General features: G+C 39.6%; 2 protein-coding genes across 3 annotated transcripts; both read right to left on the reverse strand.

The window, feature by feature from the left end:
* Positions 1 to 626: 626 nt before the first annotated feature.
* On the reverse strand, positions 627 to 3,399 carry LOC146323243 (fibroblast growth factor 4A-like). Its single transcript, XM_084725455.1, has 4 exons — positions 3,234 to 3,399; positions 1,530 to 1,661; positions 1,258 to 1,361; positions 627 to 1,083 (listed from the first exon to the last, which is right to left on the reverse strand). Exons 1-4 carry the CDS (start codon positions 3,391 to 3,393, stop codon positions 901 to 903), a joined length of 579 nt encoding a protein of 192 aa, XP_084581581.1. The 5' UTR covers positions 3,394 to 3,399; the 3' UTR covers positions 627 to 900.
* A 3,019-nt stretch (positions 3,400 to 6,418) lies between these two features.
* On the reverse strand, positions 6,419 to 19,290 carry ccdc93 (CCC complex scaffolding subunit CCDC93). 2 transcript variants are annotated; one of them, XM_084725456.1, is made up of 24 exons: positions 19,111 to 19,290; positions 17,256 to 17,369; positions 16,710 to 16,804; positions 16,383 to 16,494; positions 15,957 to 16,055; positions 15,352 to 15,408; positions 15,112 to 15,212; positions 13,726 to 13,743; positions 13,352 to 13,388; positions 13,140 to 13,238; positions 12,621 to 12,671; positions 12,245 to 12,331; positions 11,901 to 12,017; positions 11,755 to 11,817; positions 11,305 to 11,378; positions 9,745 to 9,826; positions 9,509 to 9,583; positions 9,306 to 9,377; positions 8,208 to 8,316; positions 8,005 to 8,087; positions 7,847 to 7,884; positions 7,680 to 7,764; positions 7,315 to 7,428; positions 6,419 to 6,722 (listed from the first exon to the last, which is right to left on the reverse strand). In XM_084725456.1, the coding sequence occupies exons 1-24, from the start codon at positions 19,237 to 19,239 to the stop codon at positions 6,666 to 6,668; spliced, it is 1,968 nt and encodes a 655-aa protein (XP_084581582.1). In that variant the 5' UTR covers positions 19,240 to 19,290; the 3' UTR covers positions 6,419 to 6,665. The 2 variants fall into 2 exon arrangements, with proteins under 2 accessions (XP_084581582.1, XP_084581583.1); XM_084725457.1 differs by lacking the exon at positions 13,726 to 13,743 and having other exon boundaries at positions 19,111 to 19,286.
* Between the last annotated feature and the right edge of the window lie 815 nt (positions 19,291 to 20,105).

Below are 20,105 nucleotides of genomic sequence, written 5' to 3' on the forward strand. Positions count from 1 at the left end.
TAAACACAATACTTGAGCTAAATACTGGTGGAGGAGGCCAAAGAGCAACTTTCTCCAACAAAGCAATTCTTAATTCTCTAGCTTTCTAGTTTATCTAATAAGCTAGTTAGCCAAGCCCAGCTATTAAGTTAAACATGAAAGGATCATCAATAAATTTAAAAAAAAAAAGCTTTTAAACATTCAACTCATCTTAATATTTGACAAGTTTCTTTATTTCTCTCACATACTCACAACTTAACATTACTGAATGTTTTTTCTCTCGAGTTTGTGGAAAGTTTATGTAATCCAAAGATTTAATCCAAAGATTTAATCCAACCTGCGACAGAGAAACTTCAGCACAAAGTGATTATAAAAAAATAGATGTTTTAACACTACAGTTAATTCAGAAATGTAGAAGCCCATTTCTGCCAGTACGATGAAAAAGAGATCCTCATTATTTTGAAGTACAGACTCATTTTTTTATGATATCAAGTCATTATTTTGGTTTAAGTTTCTCGTAATAATGACTTTCAGTATCATTTTTTCATCAGTGGAAAACCATCGGCAGAAATGGGCTTCCATTTAAAAACACAAATAAATAAAACTACACAAACAAAATAAATAAGAATAAAATACAGATTTTAAAAAAAAAAACTATAAATAAGTCAAGTCTGCTTAATCTCGTCATCCATCAATATTTCTATAATAATACAGAGGATTCTGTATTATAATTCACACTGTTCTTACTTAAGTAAAGCTCCAAAGAATCCCACCAACTGTGTCTCTTGGATGTGGCACTAGCTTTTTTTAGTAGCTTGTTTTCATGTGTTGTTGTGTGGAGACCAATTTCCACTCCGTTGCTCTCAATGAGAGCGACCATGTTCCTAACGTGGCTCCAGTTCTGGTCTTGGAGGACCGTGATCACGCGGTCCTCCGAGGTAGGAAGTGGGTGCAGGCCTGGTGGCGGCCCACGGCGTTGCCCTTCCTGAGCTCTCCTTTGTGGGACAACGCCAGATAGATGCCCGGGTGAGACAGAGAGGAGTAGGTGGTGTAGTGGTTCTCCTCCAGGTTCTCCTTCAGCAGGCAGTCGTCAGAAAACTGCCCCTGGAAAAGATGGTGCATTTTATTTGATGGTGTTTTGGTGCCATAATGCAGCTCTGTGCTTGGTGTTAAGTGATGACAGTTTATTATTAATTCATCCTCATATAAAACTGTTTGCACAAAGTTTGAGAAAGTGCATATTTTCTCTCACAACATATTTTATCATCTTCTACATACCGCTCCATATGCCAGTCCTTCTCGACTCATACAGAGGTACAAGCCACTCTTGACTCCTTTGATTCCTACAACTCCATGTTTCATAGCGAACACCTTCAGCCAGCCTTGAACAGATGGAGAAATGGAGAATTAAAAAATGCATAAAGGCTTTTGACTCCAAACATTTTCACTACAAATTCACTACAAGTCCATTCTAAAATAGTTGAAAAAAAGAAAACTGCAAACCAGTGAACATACAGGACGTAAACAAACCAGGTTCGGACTGAACTCACAGTTCTCAGTGGGTTTGTGGACGCCTCCCACAGAGCCGTTGGACAGAATCTGGAGATGGTAGCCAATCCCGACGCGGCAGTAGAGCAGCTGCTGTTTGACCCCTTCTCTGATTGGATGAGAATTTGAACCTGCTTTACAGAGACAGGAGGAAATATCGCAAACAGATTCTGTTCTGACAAAGAGTCTGCAGTTCTTGTTATGAAATAACACTCATGTGTGACTTTTAATTTCTATATGCTCTCTAAAGGCAAGGTACATTTATTGTGTGTTTGCAAGTTATTATATTATTGTCATGTCTTTTAGAAATGTATTGTACCACGGACAGCAAATTAGTGCTGATTACAAACTAGACACAAGGCACAAAAACCAGAGCAGGTGTAAATTCTGGATGTTGACAGGTTGATGCTAAACTACATCACTGGTTTTAATTTGTTTAAAGAAACAGTTGAAGGAGTATCAAGAGTTGGAAAAGTGGGAAATGGATAAAGGATGTAAAATAAACTGGAAGCTGGAAGCTAAACTGCATTGCTTCACTACAGGCTGGGATCTAAACTACAATGTTGGCTTTAAAATTTCATTAATGCTAATAATCTATGAAAGCTGTAGAATATTTTAAGACTGGTTTAAAACTGGTGCTAAACAGTGGAATAATATCAATAATGTGTGAACAATGAGGACCATTTTAAGGTTTGATTAAATGCTGAAACTAAACTGAATTGCCAGGTTTAATTTGCACAGAAGCAGCTGAAGGAGTATAAATAATGGACGGGAATTAAACTGAATCACTGGCTTAACTTTGTATGAAGAAGTCACACTATGAAGAGTTCGAGAAGAAGGGAAAAGGGTCATTTATATGAACTGGAAATGAGCAGATAAAAACATATGAGGATGTCTGAGTTGTCTTTGCGTGAGCATCAAACCTGCACCAACTAGCTCATCTCAGTCAGCTGTGTTCCTAACTGTAGTCATGGGTTGCCATGGTGATCATAGCTGCTACATGAACCGCTTAGAGTTTATTTCATATAGATGTTAGTTGAAGTTTATCTCTCACACTCCTTCTACCTCAAAGACAGGCCATCCTGTCGCTTGGAGGCTCACGGAGCCAAAGGTCTGAGATTGTTTGCCTCTGAAGTTACATGTCTGTGATTTGCTCAAAGTTTTCTACATTTTGAGGTATAAATTATCTACGTGGAGATAAGATTGTGGGAGTGAGGGCAAATTTAAAGAGAAGATTTTCAGACAATTTTACAGTTCCTCTGTTCTCCAGCACAAAATATCCTAAAAGGTATGGAAATATTACATTAGTTTCAACTGTGAAAGATATGAAAAAGGTAAATTAATTAAAGAAACTCCCAAAAGTGTTTTTAACATTTTAGTTTGAATGGAGCTTCAGATCGAAAGTGTGAATAAGTACAGTTGAAGTGCATGGAAAACTGTAGATGTGTCAGTTTTGAACATCCCATCCATTATTTAAAAAAAGGGAATATTTTATAAAGTGTTAAAGGTGTTAATGAGAAAAGTAATAATCATGTCCTGATTGAGCTGAATTGAAGATGTATTGTAACAGGTAATGTTTCACCTGTTCTTCAAGTCATAAACAAAGAAAACTTTTTTGACACTTGCCTCTCTGTGCAGTTTCCATTCTGGAAGAAAATTAAAACTTGTAAAAAAAAAAAAAAAAAAGTCTCCTGGTGCTCGCTCACCTTTTCCTTTCAGCAGGGAGTCCCTCATGTGCAGCTTCCAGAGGCCTCGGAGACGAGAGCCGTGGTCCTCAGGTGAAACCACGGCTTCCTGTTTCTTTGCTCCCATCGTTTGATGACACACGCCGAGAGCCAACAGCAGCAGCAGCGAGGACACACTCATAGCGAATCACACCAGACAGCTGTCAGCAGACAGACCCACAAAGTCCTACAAACAGTCATGTCCACTTATGACGGGACACAGCCCGTCCATGTTAGGCCTCCTCTGTTCATCCCCTCGACACACACTTCCTGCTTTTATCTCCTCTACGCCTCTTTCTACACTGACTGACGGGGACACAGTGAGATACTCAGCTGTACACCATCACTATCAGCCACATATCAGTCATAATCCTGCCTGAACACACGTGCTGTTCTCTGAAGCTGCTGCAGAAAGAAGCTTCTCATATTTTCACTAACACAGGTTCTCAAAGTGTAAAACTGCTGCAGCTTGACCAGTTTACGAGTTTTACTTCGGCCACTGAAGGATGGAGAGGAGGTCAGTCAGGTAAACTGTGACATTTCACTGTTTGGGGTGCAGCCTCCTGCGTACATGAACGTGTTTTCATGTCGCCCAATCAGGCCTCTGACGGGTGAGAAACATGCAAACTGTCTGTTCAGTATCACAATCAGTGAGATATGAGGGCAGCTGAGCCGATAGCGAGAGCAGGAAAACACAAATACAAGTTCAGCTGTGGAAAGTTTCCTCAACTTCATCACATTTTGGTTATTTTAGGTCTTAACAGGATTTTCCAGCCTGACAAATAAAACATAAACAAATGTACATGGACACCTGAACATTAAAACCATATGTGATAACAGAGGAGGGACCAAGTCATTGTGTTTAGCAAGTCGCAAGTCCCTAGCATTTGCACTCAAGTCCCAAGTCCTGAACAATTCTTGAAGGCTAACCTCCTCCTAGAGGGACTCTATCCCCACACAGCGAACCTTCACCAACACAACATTACAGTTCCACAACATCGATTTCTTTGCGCCTTTTAGTTTAACATTCAACAAAAACAGCCAGGGTCAGCCAAAGTCAAGCTTTGCAAATTGCAAACATGATCTTTACAGGAAGTTTAAATGGCTAGAATGTGACGTATCTAAAGACGTAATGTTTCCTCAACTAGCTGAGAAATCCTGCTTGTTTTTCATCAGAAACAATAACAAAACACATCTCAGTTAATAGGAAACATAAGCATCCCAGTTAAAGGAGGCTGCATTATGCTGCATTAAATAGACTTTTCCCTAAGTTTGCATTTGAGCCACTGTAAATGTACTTTGGCCACCAAATCTAGGGGCTTGGTGGCCCACGGGGCCAGTGTTTAAAAATACCAGCATCTACCCGTGCAGTGAGTTTCAGCCTCATTCATTTACAAAGTTACTTAGCTGTTAAGCTACCGTTAAGCTAAGTATTACCTCACTAACTATACTAATACCAGCCTCAACTCACCATTCTTTGTTTATCCTCAAATGAAGTTTGCAGCTGATGCGTCTTTGTCTGTAATTTTCAACCCACACGTTGGGCTGCAATTCATTTTTTGTTCTTGTAGTTTTTTTCATGCAAATTAAATGATTTGTCATAATTCTTTCCAGCTGGAGCTCAGGAACATAATGTTTGGCCTTCATGGTTTACTTCTGCATCTCTATAGTTTAGCTTACAGTTACCTAGTTGGCTGGCCATGCCTTGCATAGCTTTTGGCTGGTTGAAAGCAATCATTAGTTATACACCTTTGCATAAGTATTTTAACACAAATTTCTCAGTAAATAAGTTAGTATCATGGATCAAGTTAGCTGGCGAGCTAGCCAACTAACATATCCATTCAGACAGTATTTTTCTAGCAATAATGCACAGATCTGGCACTGGTTGTTTTGTAACATTAGCTGATGAAATAATTTGCAAATGGTGGATCAGCTCTGGGAGTCTGGATGAAAAATGACATTATCCACCCAAGACAGTATTTTGTTACATTAGCGGGAAATTCATCTGCGTTAATGTTAGCCAGCTAAAAACCACAATATCACAATACATTTCACATGCTGCAGTAATCTTAAATTTGACTTTGGAGTCTTCTGTTGCTGTTAGTGGACTTCATTTCTAAGCTAATCTTAGACGGTGTTGCACACTGTTGGCGCTGCAGGGGAGCTGAAGAAAGGCCAGACACTCAGAAGCATAAATGTCACATCCTTTGGATTTTCACAGAAAACCGTCCCGAGTTCTTTGCAGAGAAATTAGTCACAGACAAGCAAAAACGCTGGTTGAGGTCTCATTTTTAAGTTAGGTTACAATCTGTTCACACATTGGCAGCATGGAGTGATTAATACACGTGAACTGCTTCACACATTGCTTCAAATTACACCTTTAACATTCCTTCTGTAACAATGGTGTGAGATTTAAAAAAACGAGTTTCTATGTTGTTCACCCTGTTAATGGTTTTCTGATTCAACATGTTTGTGAAATAGATGAAACATATCTAGTGGTATTGTTTTTCCAAAGACTTTTTTTTTTTTGGACAAAATCTCTGTCTGTTGTACACTTTCCAGGGTTAAAAAGTTTATTTATCCAGCTTGTGCAACAGGAGATCTGAAGTGCTGTGGTGACACAAAGGATGTTTCCTTCACAGATTCATCATGTGACTCAACACTGGAGACGTCTGATAATGCGCCGTCTTCAATCAGCACACAGTGCGTGACAGAACACTTCCTATCTGACGTGAGTAACAGCAAAGGCATTTATTTAACCGTTAATCCAAATATTCTTTTACTCATTAAATACTGCATGTACACATACGGTCAATGGACGGTGAGAGAGACAAATCTGAGACATGAGGCACGAGTCAAAGGCACATAAGAACATCATCGTTGGCAAAGAATTTCTCATTCAGAGGTTGACATTTAAAGCTGCACTGGGAAGCTTCACACATCAGCATGTTATGATGAAATTTAAGGACTTTAGTTCATAAACATCCTTTGGCATCTCTTTTGCAGCCCCAGTTTATGACCAACATGAAGACATGGATGTATTTTCTACGGATAGTGCAGCTGCCGAGTGCAGCTTTAAAAGTATGGAGTAAAAGTTAATCAAGTTAGGATAGATTTGACATTTAAACCACCAGAATTGGTCAGATATTATGAAAAAGGAGGAACTGTCTGACTATTTAAAGGCGTTTCAGTCAGCTGTATTTGGCACATGTGAAGACTCTTCTCACAGAGTTTCAGATGCAACTCATTAATGTTCGTTTCCAACATTTATCAGTCATAAAGAAGAATGATGAAACAAGGTGTGGAATGTTAAAAATCCCTCGTACGTGTACATTAATCCATGATCAGTTCAGCTCATATAGATAACATTTTTCATTTACATCAATAAACACTTTACCAACAGTCAGAGGAAGGTTAAGAGGCTCCTTTTGCTCTCAGCTTGGAAAGCAGAATCTCGTTCTTCCGACACTCCTGGAAACAAAAACATTTCATCGTCAGTCGTGTGACATTTATCAGAGATCAACAATAAATGAAGTGATGCTTTACTTTTAAACTCTGCTGATATCTGCTAACCAGTAAACTCAATAGTCATTAACTAATCAAGATAAAATTCTAAATCAACATTTGAGTGCTGTGCAATTTTTTAATTTATGCCCGTCTATTAATTCATTTCAGATGGAGATTAGGCTACATTTATAGTATTATTATTAGTAGATTATATTATTAGTAGAATTAGTGATTGCTGAATCATGTGATCTAAACATTTCCAATAACCCCAGAAGTCAAATTTATGGAGACAAATTGTATAGTCTTTCAAAAACATCATTACATTTATGTTGACAAAACTGATGAGATATGCTCATTAAAAACTTTATCTAAAAATAAAGACTACCTTTTTTAAGGGTGATGTCATAAAGTATGACAACAGACATCTGAAGCTTCATTACAGAACACAGAAAACAGAAGCTCTGAATGTAAAAATAAGTTATATTTGATACAACCCTGTCATTTGGTTCATCCATAACTACTGGAGCACAAACTGATACTACACAGATTTTCTCACCTCTTTAAAGTCTTTGACAGTTTTGAAGTAAAGCCTCTGCTTGTCGAGCAGCTCCAGGTACTCGTCGTTCAGCTGGTCTCTCCTCATTTTGTTCTCCTGCTTCTTCTTCTCCATCTGGAAAAACAGACGGGTGTCACATAAACGCTACAGCAGCTCGTGCTGAAACTATTAGAACTTAACTTGGCCTCTGGATAATTCTGCTTTAATGCGGTGACACCTGTCTGACTGCTTGTCTTTCTCGCTCCGTTCTGTTCAGCGATATTCGCAGATCTCTGCACTTAACTTGGTGAGTTCAGCGGCACCAAAGCCACAGAAATAACAGGCACATTTATGAACAAAGCAGAATGATCCTGTCAGAGTTTTACCTTGATGCGATTCTGTTTGATTCCCTCCACGATCTGCTCCATCTGTCTGAGGAACTGATCCTTAGCTGCTGAGGACGACATGGCCCTGGAGGGCAGAGCAGCGCTTTACTCACCGAACAAATGTTTTATATTACAAACATACAAGAAATTAGTCGAGTTATACTTACTGCTGGAAGTTGTCATGAATGGAGTTCAGCAGATTCACCTGCAGGGCACAGTTTTTCATTATTATGAAGAACATAATGTGTTTGTCTGCCAGAAGCTTTCTATCAAATTCTATCAGACGTCGGTATCATATTATTTCCTGCCTGCTGTGGTCACTCACCTCCTTCTCCAGATAAACCTTCTTGTCATCTAACGTGTTGTACAGAGTGAAGAACTGTTTGGTCTCTTTGTGTGTTGCAGAAACTAAAAAGAAGAATTATGAGACAATTAACGTCTTTGTTCGGCTTTTTGGAGACACTGAGTGTTGTCATTTACGGTCGGAGACAATTTTTTTCCCCGAGAACAGATCCTGGTTCAACCCACCTTGACCGTAGAGTTCGATGAACCTCTTCTGGTACTGCGTCAGCTCGGCCCGACTAGGCACCTCGTCGATCTTCCTCTGCAGGATGGCGATCTCACGGTTCCTCCGAGCCTGGACACAGCGGAGGGAAGAGGTTCAGCTCAAAGAGGAGGGAGTTTCAACTCGCTAAAGCACCAAATATGGATAAATACGCCACTGAAAATAGTTCCCATTGTCATCTAACGTAACACTGTGACATTATATTAAGAATAATTATCTTAATGTTAGAACTGATTAAATACTTTATGTGCTGTTGCGATGTTTACCATCACCACTGACCAGACATCCACATGAAAAGTGCTGTTCAATTCATACTCCAAACAAATACGAGGCTGTGCATCACCAGGGTAACCGCTAACTGCTGCTAGCTGCCGTTAGCTAGTTAGCTCAGTTAGCCGTGCAGGTAGCAGTCCAGAGTACTGATGGGAGTTTTGGTGTTTAGACCTCTAGCACAGGAGCTTTGGACCGTCAGGAGGAGGAGATTTTCAGGCCCGAGGTGGAGGGAAATGCTGGCAGGAAGCAGCAACAGAATGGGGAACAGAACCAGGCTAAGCAGCCTCCCAGTGAACATGGTCAGATGGGGATCGAACACAGTCTCCAAGACCAATGGAGGCCAGTAAAGATCAAGTACTTCAGTACAATAGTTGACCAACGGAGGAAAACATTAAAATACTGTCCTCATTTTAGTTTCAGCGAGACAATTTTAATGTCTCTTGATGGTCTAAATGATGTCTGATAAACTTTCCCACTCAGACCAGGTGACAATTCTGTTGGCAAGGGAATTATTTTAAATAAAAAAAAACACTAGATATAAGCAGAGACTGAAACAAAACAATGACATCAATCTTTACACCAGATGCTGAGAATAACCAGTGAAGCTGATCTGCACATCTGCAAACACACCAGTAAATGACACCGTGAGTATTTGTTGTATTATTGTCAGAACTCTCACTTTGTCTCGTTCTTATCTGCAGTCTGTTATCTTACGCTGTGACCTAATTGCCCACAGAGATCCCTGCAGCTGCATCTAATCTGTGTTGTGTTAAATGTGAAGTCGTTACCATGAGCAGACGGATCTTCTGCAGTTTCTCTCTGTCTGTGTTGTACTGTTTGTCTATCAGCTCGTTCCTCTCCTGAGAACAAGAGAAAGAGGAAAAGTTTAATCCTGAAGGGTTTTTCTCACAATTTTTATGAGTCTTTACGTATTTTATACAGTAAAAGACAAATGCTGATATATAAGATGTGTTGAAAAGTGAACAGAAACCTTGTCCTCATCTGTATCCTGTCCCGACGCCGTCTTCAACTCCTCGATGTTCTGCTGCAGACGGACCATTTCTTCCTGGACACAACATGCACACGTGTAAAGAGAAAATCAGCAATTTCCATCACACTCATCTTATTTTCTGTATGAAAACCCAGCAGCATCACATCACTGTGTGTGTGTGTGTGTGTGTGTGTGTGTGTGTGTGTGTGTGTGTGTGTGTGTGTTGATGTTCTCACTCTGCAGTGTGTGCGGAACTCCTGCTCCTGTTGCTTCAGGTTCTCGTTCATCGTCACCAGAGCTCTCAGCTTCTCCAGCAGGCTGTTCAACAGAACCAAACACTGTCAGATAAACTGTCCACCAATCACAGATCTCAGGTCTCATGTCAGATATTGCTGAAATGTCCAGCAACAACACAGCAAATGTCTCAGAGGGGCTTCGTCACAGCTCTTTACATAAATTTGACTTTTCTGACTTCTGGCAGCAGACGTACAGTATAGACCCACCCTATAGTGTAGTGATCCCATCAGAAACATACAGGGGACATGACTGACAACAGTAACTGCACCATTCAGTCCATGTCTGATATCTGCAACAGCTCCCAACTGTAATGCAACCAGGACTAATGTCCCTCATTCTAATGGCTTTAATATGACTGTAATTATTTCTTAGGCACAAAATCAGTTTAATAAATTAAGAACCACAATGAAAGGGCCAATTATAAGTTGCTGGGGAGATTCTTCTCATTTCAGATCAGTCTATAAAAACTATTTTTCACCTCATGACATCACTGGAGCAGAAGAGGTCATTAAAAAAAAAAGTCTCTGACAAGCAGAGTAATAATCAAACCAGCAAGCCCTTTCAAAATGAACCATTTTCATTCATGCCGAATGGTGAATAAATTAATATCCAGCAAGATTTGATACAGAATGTGAGGATATTAAAAAGTAAATGAGTAACATTCACCGTCAGTGAAAAAGAAAATGCAAATTAGGTTCGTTTCCATCAACTGATTCAGAGCGAATAAACTAGGCTGCGTGAAAGTAGCGTTGGTTGTATAGGCTACGTTAATAAAAGGGGTAGAAGAAGTAGAGGTCATGGACGGGACACAAAACCAGTTTGCCAGCTGAAAATAAACCTCAAAGGAGAAGAAGAATAAAACCAGTTGCCTTGACCCTCTACAAGAGAAACAAAGAGTCTGTCAGGAATTTTTTTAAACAGGGAACTTTTACTTATTCTTTGATGCAGCAGAGGAAGCATTGAGGAAGTTTTTCTTTAAATTTTGTTGTTTCCATTAACTTTTTCTGATGTGATACTTCAAACTGCATGTTAATGTTTTCTGAAAACACGGTTAATGACGACGAAACGTATCAAAGGATCGGTGTGAGAGGAGGATGGTATTAATTCATATCACAAAATAAGTTTTAAAAATCCTTCAGTGATGCAGCCTGTGACAGTCTCTCCCTCTCTCTCTCTCTCACTATCTCACTCTCTCACTCACTCACTCACATCAGAAAGCACTGTGTCTTTTTCTGTGAATGTGCCGTCATGTCTGATCAACATTAACATAAAACTCTCTTCTGTCTAAATGACAGGCTGCAGTTCTTACAGATGCCACAAGAGGCCAGTAAAGGTCTCAGTTATAAACTGCCGCAGAGCTGGAGAGATGCTGGACCTCAAACTCTAACTACAGATTTCTCTCAGATTTTTGGTTGTAATAAAAAATTTTAACACCAAAACGCTTTTATTCATGTGTTTCACGTGTATCTCATTATGTTATGTTTCTCTCCATCACTCACCTGCTGTCTGCCTGCTCCTCCATCTCTTCTAAAGACTTCAGCTCTTTCTCCAGTTTCTCTGAGAGCTCCGTCGCCTGTGGAGACACATAAACACCTGGTGGATCTTTCTTAAAAATGTTTCCTTAAGTTCATGACTCAGTCTTTTAATAACACAAGCTCAATCATTGTCACTTTTTTTTACAATGAATTCCTCATTGTGAAGTAATCGTTGAATTCCAGTGCTGTTTCTGCTGCCAGTTTCCCTCTCTTCATCTATGTTTTCTGAGGACTTGTTTTACAACAGTATAACTACAAGTCAGGATCAAAATGTCTGTCAAATAATTCAGCTACCTTTGATACAGTTTACTGGAAAACAACTAACACTAATACGTCTTCACACCCAATCATCAATAGTCTTATATGTCTGCCAACCTACTACAACCAAACTACAACATTAAAGGCTTCTCTTACCTCCGTCAGTTTTCTTTTTGCTTCATCACAGCCTGTTTTCACCTCTGTGTGCTTCGCTTGCAGCTGTCAAAAGAATATAAATACTTGTAAATAAATAAGAGATAAGAAACTCTCCATTAATTTTACAAATCCACAGGCCTGCTGACCTCCTCCAGCTGTTTGGTCTTCTGCTGGATCTGTTTGCTGAGTGAAGCCACCGCCCGGCGGTGTTGCTGCAGCGGGCCGTAGCGCTCCGAACGCTCCTCTGACGACAGCTCCGACTGCTGCAGCGACACACGGGAGAAACAGTGTTCAACAACAAATGTGAACGCGCGTTGAATCTTCAAAAAGTAATTTTTCATAAACCTGGGGTTGAAAAGAAAGGTGTGTGTGTGTGTGTGTGTGTGTGTGTGTGTGTGTGTGTGTGTGTGTGTGTGTGTGTGTGTGTGTGTGTGTATGTAGGGGGCCTAACACAGCACATAATTTTACTGACTTGCTGACTGTTGCTCACCTTCTCAGCGTACTCTGAGGCGATCTGTTTGATCTCCTCAGACTGAAGTCCAACGATCTGACCCACTGCGCTCGCTGTCAGCCTCCCCTGCACAAACACAAATTACAGTCAAAACCAGACAAAATGAATAATTCACATTTATTTAGACGCTTGTTTTACACTAAGTATCGTGGTACAAAGAGATGCACAGGATCTATTTATCATTAAACAACAGGGTTGCATGGCAAGATTTAGGTGCAATTCCCTTTTTGCTACTCATTAAAAAACAGGCAAAAATATTAATCACCAGTAGGGCTGCACGTTTAATAAAAATATTTGCAAATTCACAATATGGCCAACTGCAATATCATGAAAACAGGCTGTTGTACAACTGTACCTCTTCATTCGCCATGGCAGCCATGCTGGTCATCAGAGTTTTGATTCGCATCTAAACGAAAAAACAGCCAAAGTTACATCACATTTAAGTTCAAAATCTCACATAACAGAAGGATGAAACAGTGGAAAATAAGTTGGCACAGAGATGCATAAACACTAAACAATGTTTGGCATAGAAAGAAGTAAGACACTCCATTTTTAATGAGTCCTGAGATGTTTTTTTTTTTTTAAAGCTCTGGTACTTTCAATACTAAAATAACAGATATTCTATATCTCTTACCCTGACCCTTTTAAATATGTAGTATTGAAGTATAAATACTTTTGACAACTTTAGTATAGTGGTTACCTAGCAACAAAACTACCCAAAACACCTCACTGCTCGTTCTTTTAAACAACAGCTTCAATAAAAAAACATGATGCAGTGATCTTGCTCCCTGACTGATCTGCTTCTTGTCTGTATTTCTAATTCAGTGCATATTTGCCTTCCATGTATAAATCACTCTCTGTGTAAAGCTCTCACCTCCTCTGCTGCCTGCAGGTTGTCTTCCTCCGACACCTCCGCCATCCCGAGAGGTGCCGCCTGGGAGCCACTTGCCAGCGAAGCCTTCCCCTCATCCACCTACAGGAGGGAGACGGGACGGAGAGACTGAAGAAAAGGACGGAGCAGAAACAGGTGGTGCAGACAAAAAGAACATTCACTGTCTGAGTAACAGATAACTGTCGAACACCTACCGTGTCTTGTTTGGACTGTTTGCTGAATCCATATCGCCTAGAGAAGAAAAAACAAAAAAATCCTCAGTGACATCACAAAGGTCTTAAACTAAAAAAGAATATTCTCTCCACAAAGTAGTTTTCAAATACACCATGCCACATAACAACATCAGCACGTCAAATGGCGATAACCCAGCCCCCTCAGGGCAGGACTGTCTGGCTAAATAAATAAAAACATTTTTTAAAAAGAATGCATCAAAGCAGCACCACAGTTTGCATCCATCATGCCTGAAACATGTGAGAACAGTTTGCACTCCCTGACCGACACGTTCAAACACAAAAAACAACACAGTGCTGCTGTGAGTCGAAGCTTCACACGTTCAGACAGTACTTACAAGAGGAAATCTGACACTCTAGTACACAGGTGGAGATGAAAGGGTGGATGGGAAAACAAGATGTCAGACAGAAAAGACATGAGATGTGTGAATAAAGACTACAACAGCAGAAAACTGGGGTTCAAGGATCTACTCAGTGAACTCTGCAGAATGGGATACATCCAAAAGTGATGCTCAAATGTTGCTTTAAAAACATGCAAAGACAGGTTACAACCAAGTATGGTAGTTTTTTTGTTCATCGGGATATGATGACTGACAGTGAGATAGACCAATCAGTTTATGTGCAAGCCTCACTAAAAGGGTAACTTTGGTATTTTTCAACCTGCACCCTATTTTATTCTAATATTGAGGGAGAACGCTTGTTTTTTACCATAGACAGGCTCGGAGTGTTTATCTTAAATGTCTGACAACATCATGGGAGGGATCCCTACAGATGATATACCTTTTTGTTATCATAATCAGCTGTTTTTTTGCTCTTGCCAAACTCATCAAACTCCATTAATAAATACAGTAATTTTACCTCAGAGATCATCTTAAGAAAACTCACCAAAACCGTCTTGGTTTTGGAGGCTCTGTGGGCAGTGAATGCCAATCACTCGCATATTTTCTGGTCATGCAGAAAAATACAACCATTGTGAGACAGGGTGACTCAGATTCTGATAGATGTTTAATGTTTCGAAATCCTTACAGACCCTCAGATTATGTACCTGGGATTCACACTGAGCATTACAGTTCTAAAGAAGGATATCTATCTCTTCAAAATCTTGACATCATTTCTCTCCGCTGCCTCTCTGAAGTCTGACCTCCCTCTTGCTCATCTCTTCATTTTTAAAATCTAACTCTGTGAATTAAAGGTTTATTTTAACCAAGCCTGAGTTTATGATTGTTGAGACAGTGGAAAGGCGTTTCCACTGTTTCATGATGATAAAATTATTGTATTTGTCGATGGTGTGAGCGATAAAACAGCTGGTTAATCAAAAAAGGATGTTAGTCTTAAAGAAAAAGCTCCACCTTTGTTGGGATCCTTTCCAATAATGATGTCATAATGTTGTTACCCTTTAAACAGTGAGCCGGATGTTGACATTCTGCTGGGACTGACAGGGTTAAAGGCTGTGTCATAACTAGTGTTGTGACAGCTCATGTAACAGCTTCCTCTTTGAAAAAATACAAACACGATGTGAAGAGTCTGTCCAAAAACAGATCTGAACACATCAGAAATGGCAGCAAGCTGAGACCAAGGTTCAAAGTGTAACACGGTGATTAAAAACACCGTGCATTACAGTATGTGGTCAAAGACCGGACTGTGTTTACATCTAAGACACATGGAAATGAAAATAAGTGACTGAGATGTCTTAAAAATGAATTTGAGCTGAAGTGAAGTCTCACCTGCCGTATTCCAGCAGAGTGGAGTGAACCCTGGACTCCTCGTCCACCAGTTCACCTGCGTCTCTCTGCCTCCTGTACTTCCTCTGAGGTTTGTACACTTCCTGGAAAATATCACAGTAAGAACTTATATTCAATATAGAAATAAAGTTGGAAAATGTTCTTATTGTTTTTTTAACTTACAGTATAAACAGTTATCTTAATAATTCGTACGTGCTTTTACCTGATGGTGTAGAAACTCACCAGTACATCCAGAACTGCTCTCACAGCTTTGTCTTTCCTCTGCAGAAACTCTTCATCCTGGAACACAGAGTTTCACAGAACATGTCAACACTCACGCCTCTTAAAGGCCTTTTCATGTAATACCACCGAACAAACAATAGTTTGGGTTTAAACTTTACACGTTAAAAACACCAATCTCACACCTGCAGAACACTGCTGAAAGTCTGTGAGGGTTTGTATGTTTCTGATTCTCTCACTTCAGCTGACCGTGATGAACTCTGCTGTTTTTTCTGTTTAATGTGTTTTCTGATATGAAACCCACTTCCACAAGGAAAAAATTATGAGAGTAAGTGACCCCATTTACATCTGATATGAAAATTCAATGTGTATCCGCTCATGTTATCAAGATAAGAAAAAATAAATCTCAAAGCAGTGTCTTATCACATCTGGAGGTGGTCTGACTTGTATTGTATTCAGGTCTTAGGTAGATGTTCAAACAATCCATACAACATGCAGGCGTTTGTACACGAAATCACATTTATATAGATATTTGGTTTGAGCTAACATAAAATAAAGGTTAGCGAGTGAGCAAACGACTCCATTAACTTCAGGTTCTGTGTTTTTACCTCTGGGAGTTTGTGGGTCTTGTGGAACTGGGAGATGGAGTACGCTCTCACGTAGTCGCCCATCTCCTCCCGCGTCTCAATGGCTCTCTTCACCAGCCACTAAAAGGAGACACAACAGATGCCTCATCAGACACAAGAATCACTCGGCACAGAGCGAACTCCCATAAACACTGAACCGTCCTACAGCTGAGCCTGCCGTTTGGACTGATGTGAACACGACACATGTATGAGCAGATACTGAAGTCCTGCAGTAAGTTCCAGATCACAAGACAAATATCATCAGAAGATACAAACTTAATTCAAATTTACCAGATAAACAGACGTTTAAAAACTACTTTAAAGACAAATTACAAACAGCAACCACACTGACTATATTATCATGACTATTTTTTAATGCTCTGTGCAGATGTCCACAGGATAACTCACCTGTATTACTGGAAAAATGTGGATAAAATCCAGCCCTTGGATCTGATGGGGCTCCAGGCGATGAGGACACTTCATTTTTGGCAGCACAGATACGATTTTCTCGGTCAGAGCTCTGCAAAGAGGAACGAAGCGTTCATCAGTGACTGAAGCAACCTTTTCTCTACGTTCACTCCAGTTACTACACTGTTATCAGGAGATTTATATTGAATTTGAAATCTTCTTTTGCTCCTGTATACACAGAAGAAATAAAACTTCTAAAAAGGTCACAATGATTTCAATGAAGAAAATAAGCTTTTAAGGAAAAAAAGCAAATGAAGAGACACTCACATTTTTTGTCCAATGGTGGAGTTTTCTTGGAAAAGAAGATCCACATCAATGTCAAAGTTACATGTGGTGATGCACCAGGTCATACCTCCAACCACCTGAGGAGGAGGAGGAGGAGATGAGCTGAGTGGAGGTGGAGGGTCACTGTTGTGATAAATGCCACCGTCGACGTTCTGAAGCCTCCTGAACTCATTGTACAAGATTTATCTGAACTCAAATTCACAGTTTGGAAAACCTTAGATGTAGTATAATGAACTAGATACAGAATGCAAAGATGGTGCTTCATAGAAAGAGTCATAATTGAGCTTGTTTGCAATTTGAGGTGTCCAATCAACACTTTTACAGCCATCCCTTTCTTAATGGACTATGGGGGAAAACTCCTTTTGGGCCAGAGAGGAATTTTTCGCTGCAATACCAAGAGTGACCACTAGGAAGAAGTGGAGCAACAAAGACCTGTCTGCTTCATTATCATACATCTATGGGTAAAACTTGAAGGGTAAAATGTTCTGTAATGGCCCCTTTGATGGATCAACAACATATTGTGCGTACCTTATCGAAAGGTGACAGTCCTTTGATTCGAGCTCTGAAGTATCCTGCAGCCAGCAGCAGCTCCAGGATCTCTGCCAGCTTGACGCTCTGCTCTTCATCCTCTCTGGTTTCCACCTGGGAGTCAAACGCACATAATTATCACCATCCTCTGTAGAAAACCAGCCTCCTCTGGGGTTGCTGAAGTGCTCTCAAGCAAGACAGTGAATCCAGGGCTGCCAGCTCTCACACACTGAGCGCACGACTCATGCAACTGACACACATCATATACTCTTACACCACACGCCTTTTCTCACACTAACTTTTCATCTGTGCTTTTGTCTGCTACTTTACACCACAATGTCAAAATACTATTTATACGTAAAAGTCCTTACTTTAAAGTCTTACTTAAGTAGAAGCACAGAAGTATCACCAGCTAAAGTGTTTCAAATATCTAAAAGTACCCCTTCTTGAAAATGCCCACTGTGACTACTACCACATTATGTATGGCATTCTTATGTTGTTAGCACCGATGATTCATCATCATCATCATCATCATAGTCTAAGCAGTATTTTACTATTGTAACCTGAGTTGGGGCTACTTTTGTCTTCTTTATATAAAGTTAGTTTTGTCCCAACCTAGTGGTCAGGTCCCCTTCAAAGGGTCACAAGATAAATCTGAGGGCTTGGGAGATGATTAATGGGAGAGGAAACAAGTACAAATAGTCTATACCGATAACTATTCAATACAAGTAAGATACTCAGCAATTTCCCATTTTTGTATGTTAAAAAGTAGTTCATATGACCTTTAGTTTATGCACATCTGAGGGTAAGAAATGTTCAGATGTGGTGAGCAAAGATGGATGATTTATTCCACAGCCCTGACTGAATCAAACCTAACTGACATTACAATGGCTACAAAAACAGAGAATAGTTCTGATTCTACAAATGTTCATTTGTTTTTTCTAGATAAGTTGTTAAAAAAAATGTAAAACTATATGCTTTGGCAATCTGTCAAATCAAATATTATTACAGCCAATATTTATTGGTTAATATTCGTGGCTACCAATACAGACCAATATAACTGGACAGGCCAATATTAGTCGACAGTTTATCGTCCTGCTATTTGTCATACATCCCTAAATAAAAGCAAATTCTGATACACAAATCTGTTTTCATTGTTTTGTAAAATACTGGATAATATTGGATAATCTGATGCCTTCGTGCCTCAGACAAGTATTTGAATGAAACCATGTGAAACGTTTTGAGGGGAAATGTCTCTTTATTGCAGTGGTTCTCAAACTATGGGGCGGGCCCCCCTGGTGGTGCACAGAGCCACAGCAGGGGAGGGTGTGGATGACCAGGGGGGAAAAAATAAATAGTCAAAGCAGGTTAAATGGAAAAAGTGAACTAGTCTGCTGATGCCATCATGCTGACCTCAAACTGGATCCCCTTTTTATTACCTGGTTTCCCCAATCACTATTAATTACCAAATCTCACACCAAGCTGAAGTCAAAAGTTGACTGATCAGCTGACTCTCACGCAGCTGCAGAGTCTGAAGAGGCTGATATGAGTCTGAGGAAAAGAGGCAAACATGGTGCAGTGGGACGTTTTGGTCTGCCAACATTAAATGACATAACATTATGGAGAAACGTCTGCATTCCTCCATAAATACTGTCTTCAAACTGTTCTTGAACTCACCATTGAGACGTTTTTTTATGACATAGGTAAGAGTTTAAATTCACCCGTTATAAGTTAGCTTTTCCCACCGTTAGCTAAATAGCATCCACGTTATTTGTTGACGTGTGTCGTTATAAACGCAGTTTTCACAGTAAACTCCTTACTACAGTGTTAAACACGTGAATAAAATGTTCTTTACCTGAATGAGGTTTCCGTCTTGGTCGTACTGAGCTCCTATTTTGGAGCCAGTTCTCACTCTGTGGAAAACAGACGAAGCCGCCGCCATGTTGAACTGGAGTGTTGCTGACAGGTCACATGACCGTAACATGTGACGGGAAGACAGTCGCTGTTATTTAAGCCTAATGTTGAATACACAGACGAACACACAAAGAAGCATTATATGAGAATATCATGTTATAGTATCTGAAAGCTTAGTTTGTGTTTTAAACCGGTGAAAATGTAACGAAGAGTACGAACATGTCGACAACACAACATGCAGGCGCACGTTCAGCCGGCAGGGGGCGCTCCGAGATCACTGAAATCAGCCACAAAACACAGGGCAGAAGAAGAAGAACAAAACAATTTATTACAAAATAAAGTCAAATAAATACATATATATGTGCAGGTATCGCCCTTGCAATATATTATTGTACAAATTTAAAGTTAAAATATCATTTTTAACATAAAAAAAAGACATTTAACACATTTTCCAATATTTCTACTGTACTACTACTACTACTAATACTGTTTATAAATTTCTTTTAATGTTGCATTAAAAAAAAAATCTATTACATTTGACCATATTGAAAATTATCCATTTACATTTCACAACAATCCAAAACAGTGTAACTGAACATAATAAAATGGAAAATAAGAGCAAACAAAAAAGTCACAAAATCACACAAACAAGGAAACAAACAAACAATATATAATAATACAAATTAAATCAACCTGTACAAGGGAAATGTAAACATAAATATAAATTATATAACTCACTTTTTTTACATAGCATTTTTTCCAGTTAATTGAGATAGCCTTTTTTACACTGTCATGTTCTATCAGCACAGAATAGATGAACATTAGGAATTGTTTGATGCATTTTGGCTTTATGGTTTTGGTATTTTGGTGATAAGACATAAAAACTCGAGAACATTGTTAATTAATTGTGAGCCTTTGTTACAATTCAGAAATAAG

Source organism: Lutjanus erythropterus, chromosome 8 (assembly GCF_056507025.1).
Source record: "Lutjanus erythropterus isolate fLutEry1 chromosome 8, fLutEry1.hap2, whole genome shotgun sequence".
In the NCBI taxonomy this organism is placed as follows: domain Eukaryota; kingdom Metazoa; phylum Chordata; class Actinopteri; order Lutjaniformes; family Lutjanidae; genus Lutjanus; species Lutjanus erythropterus.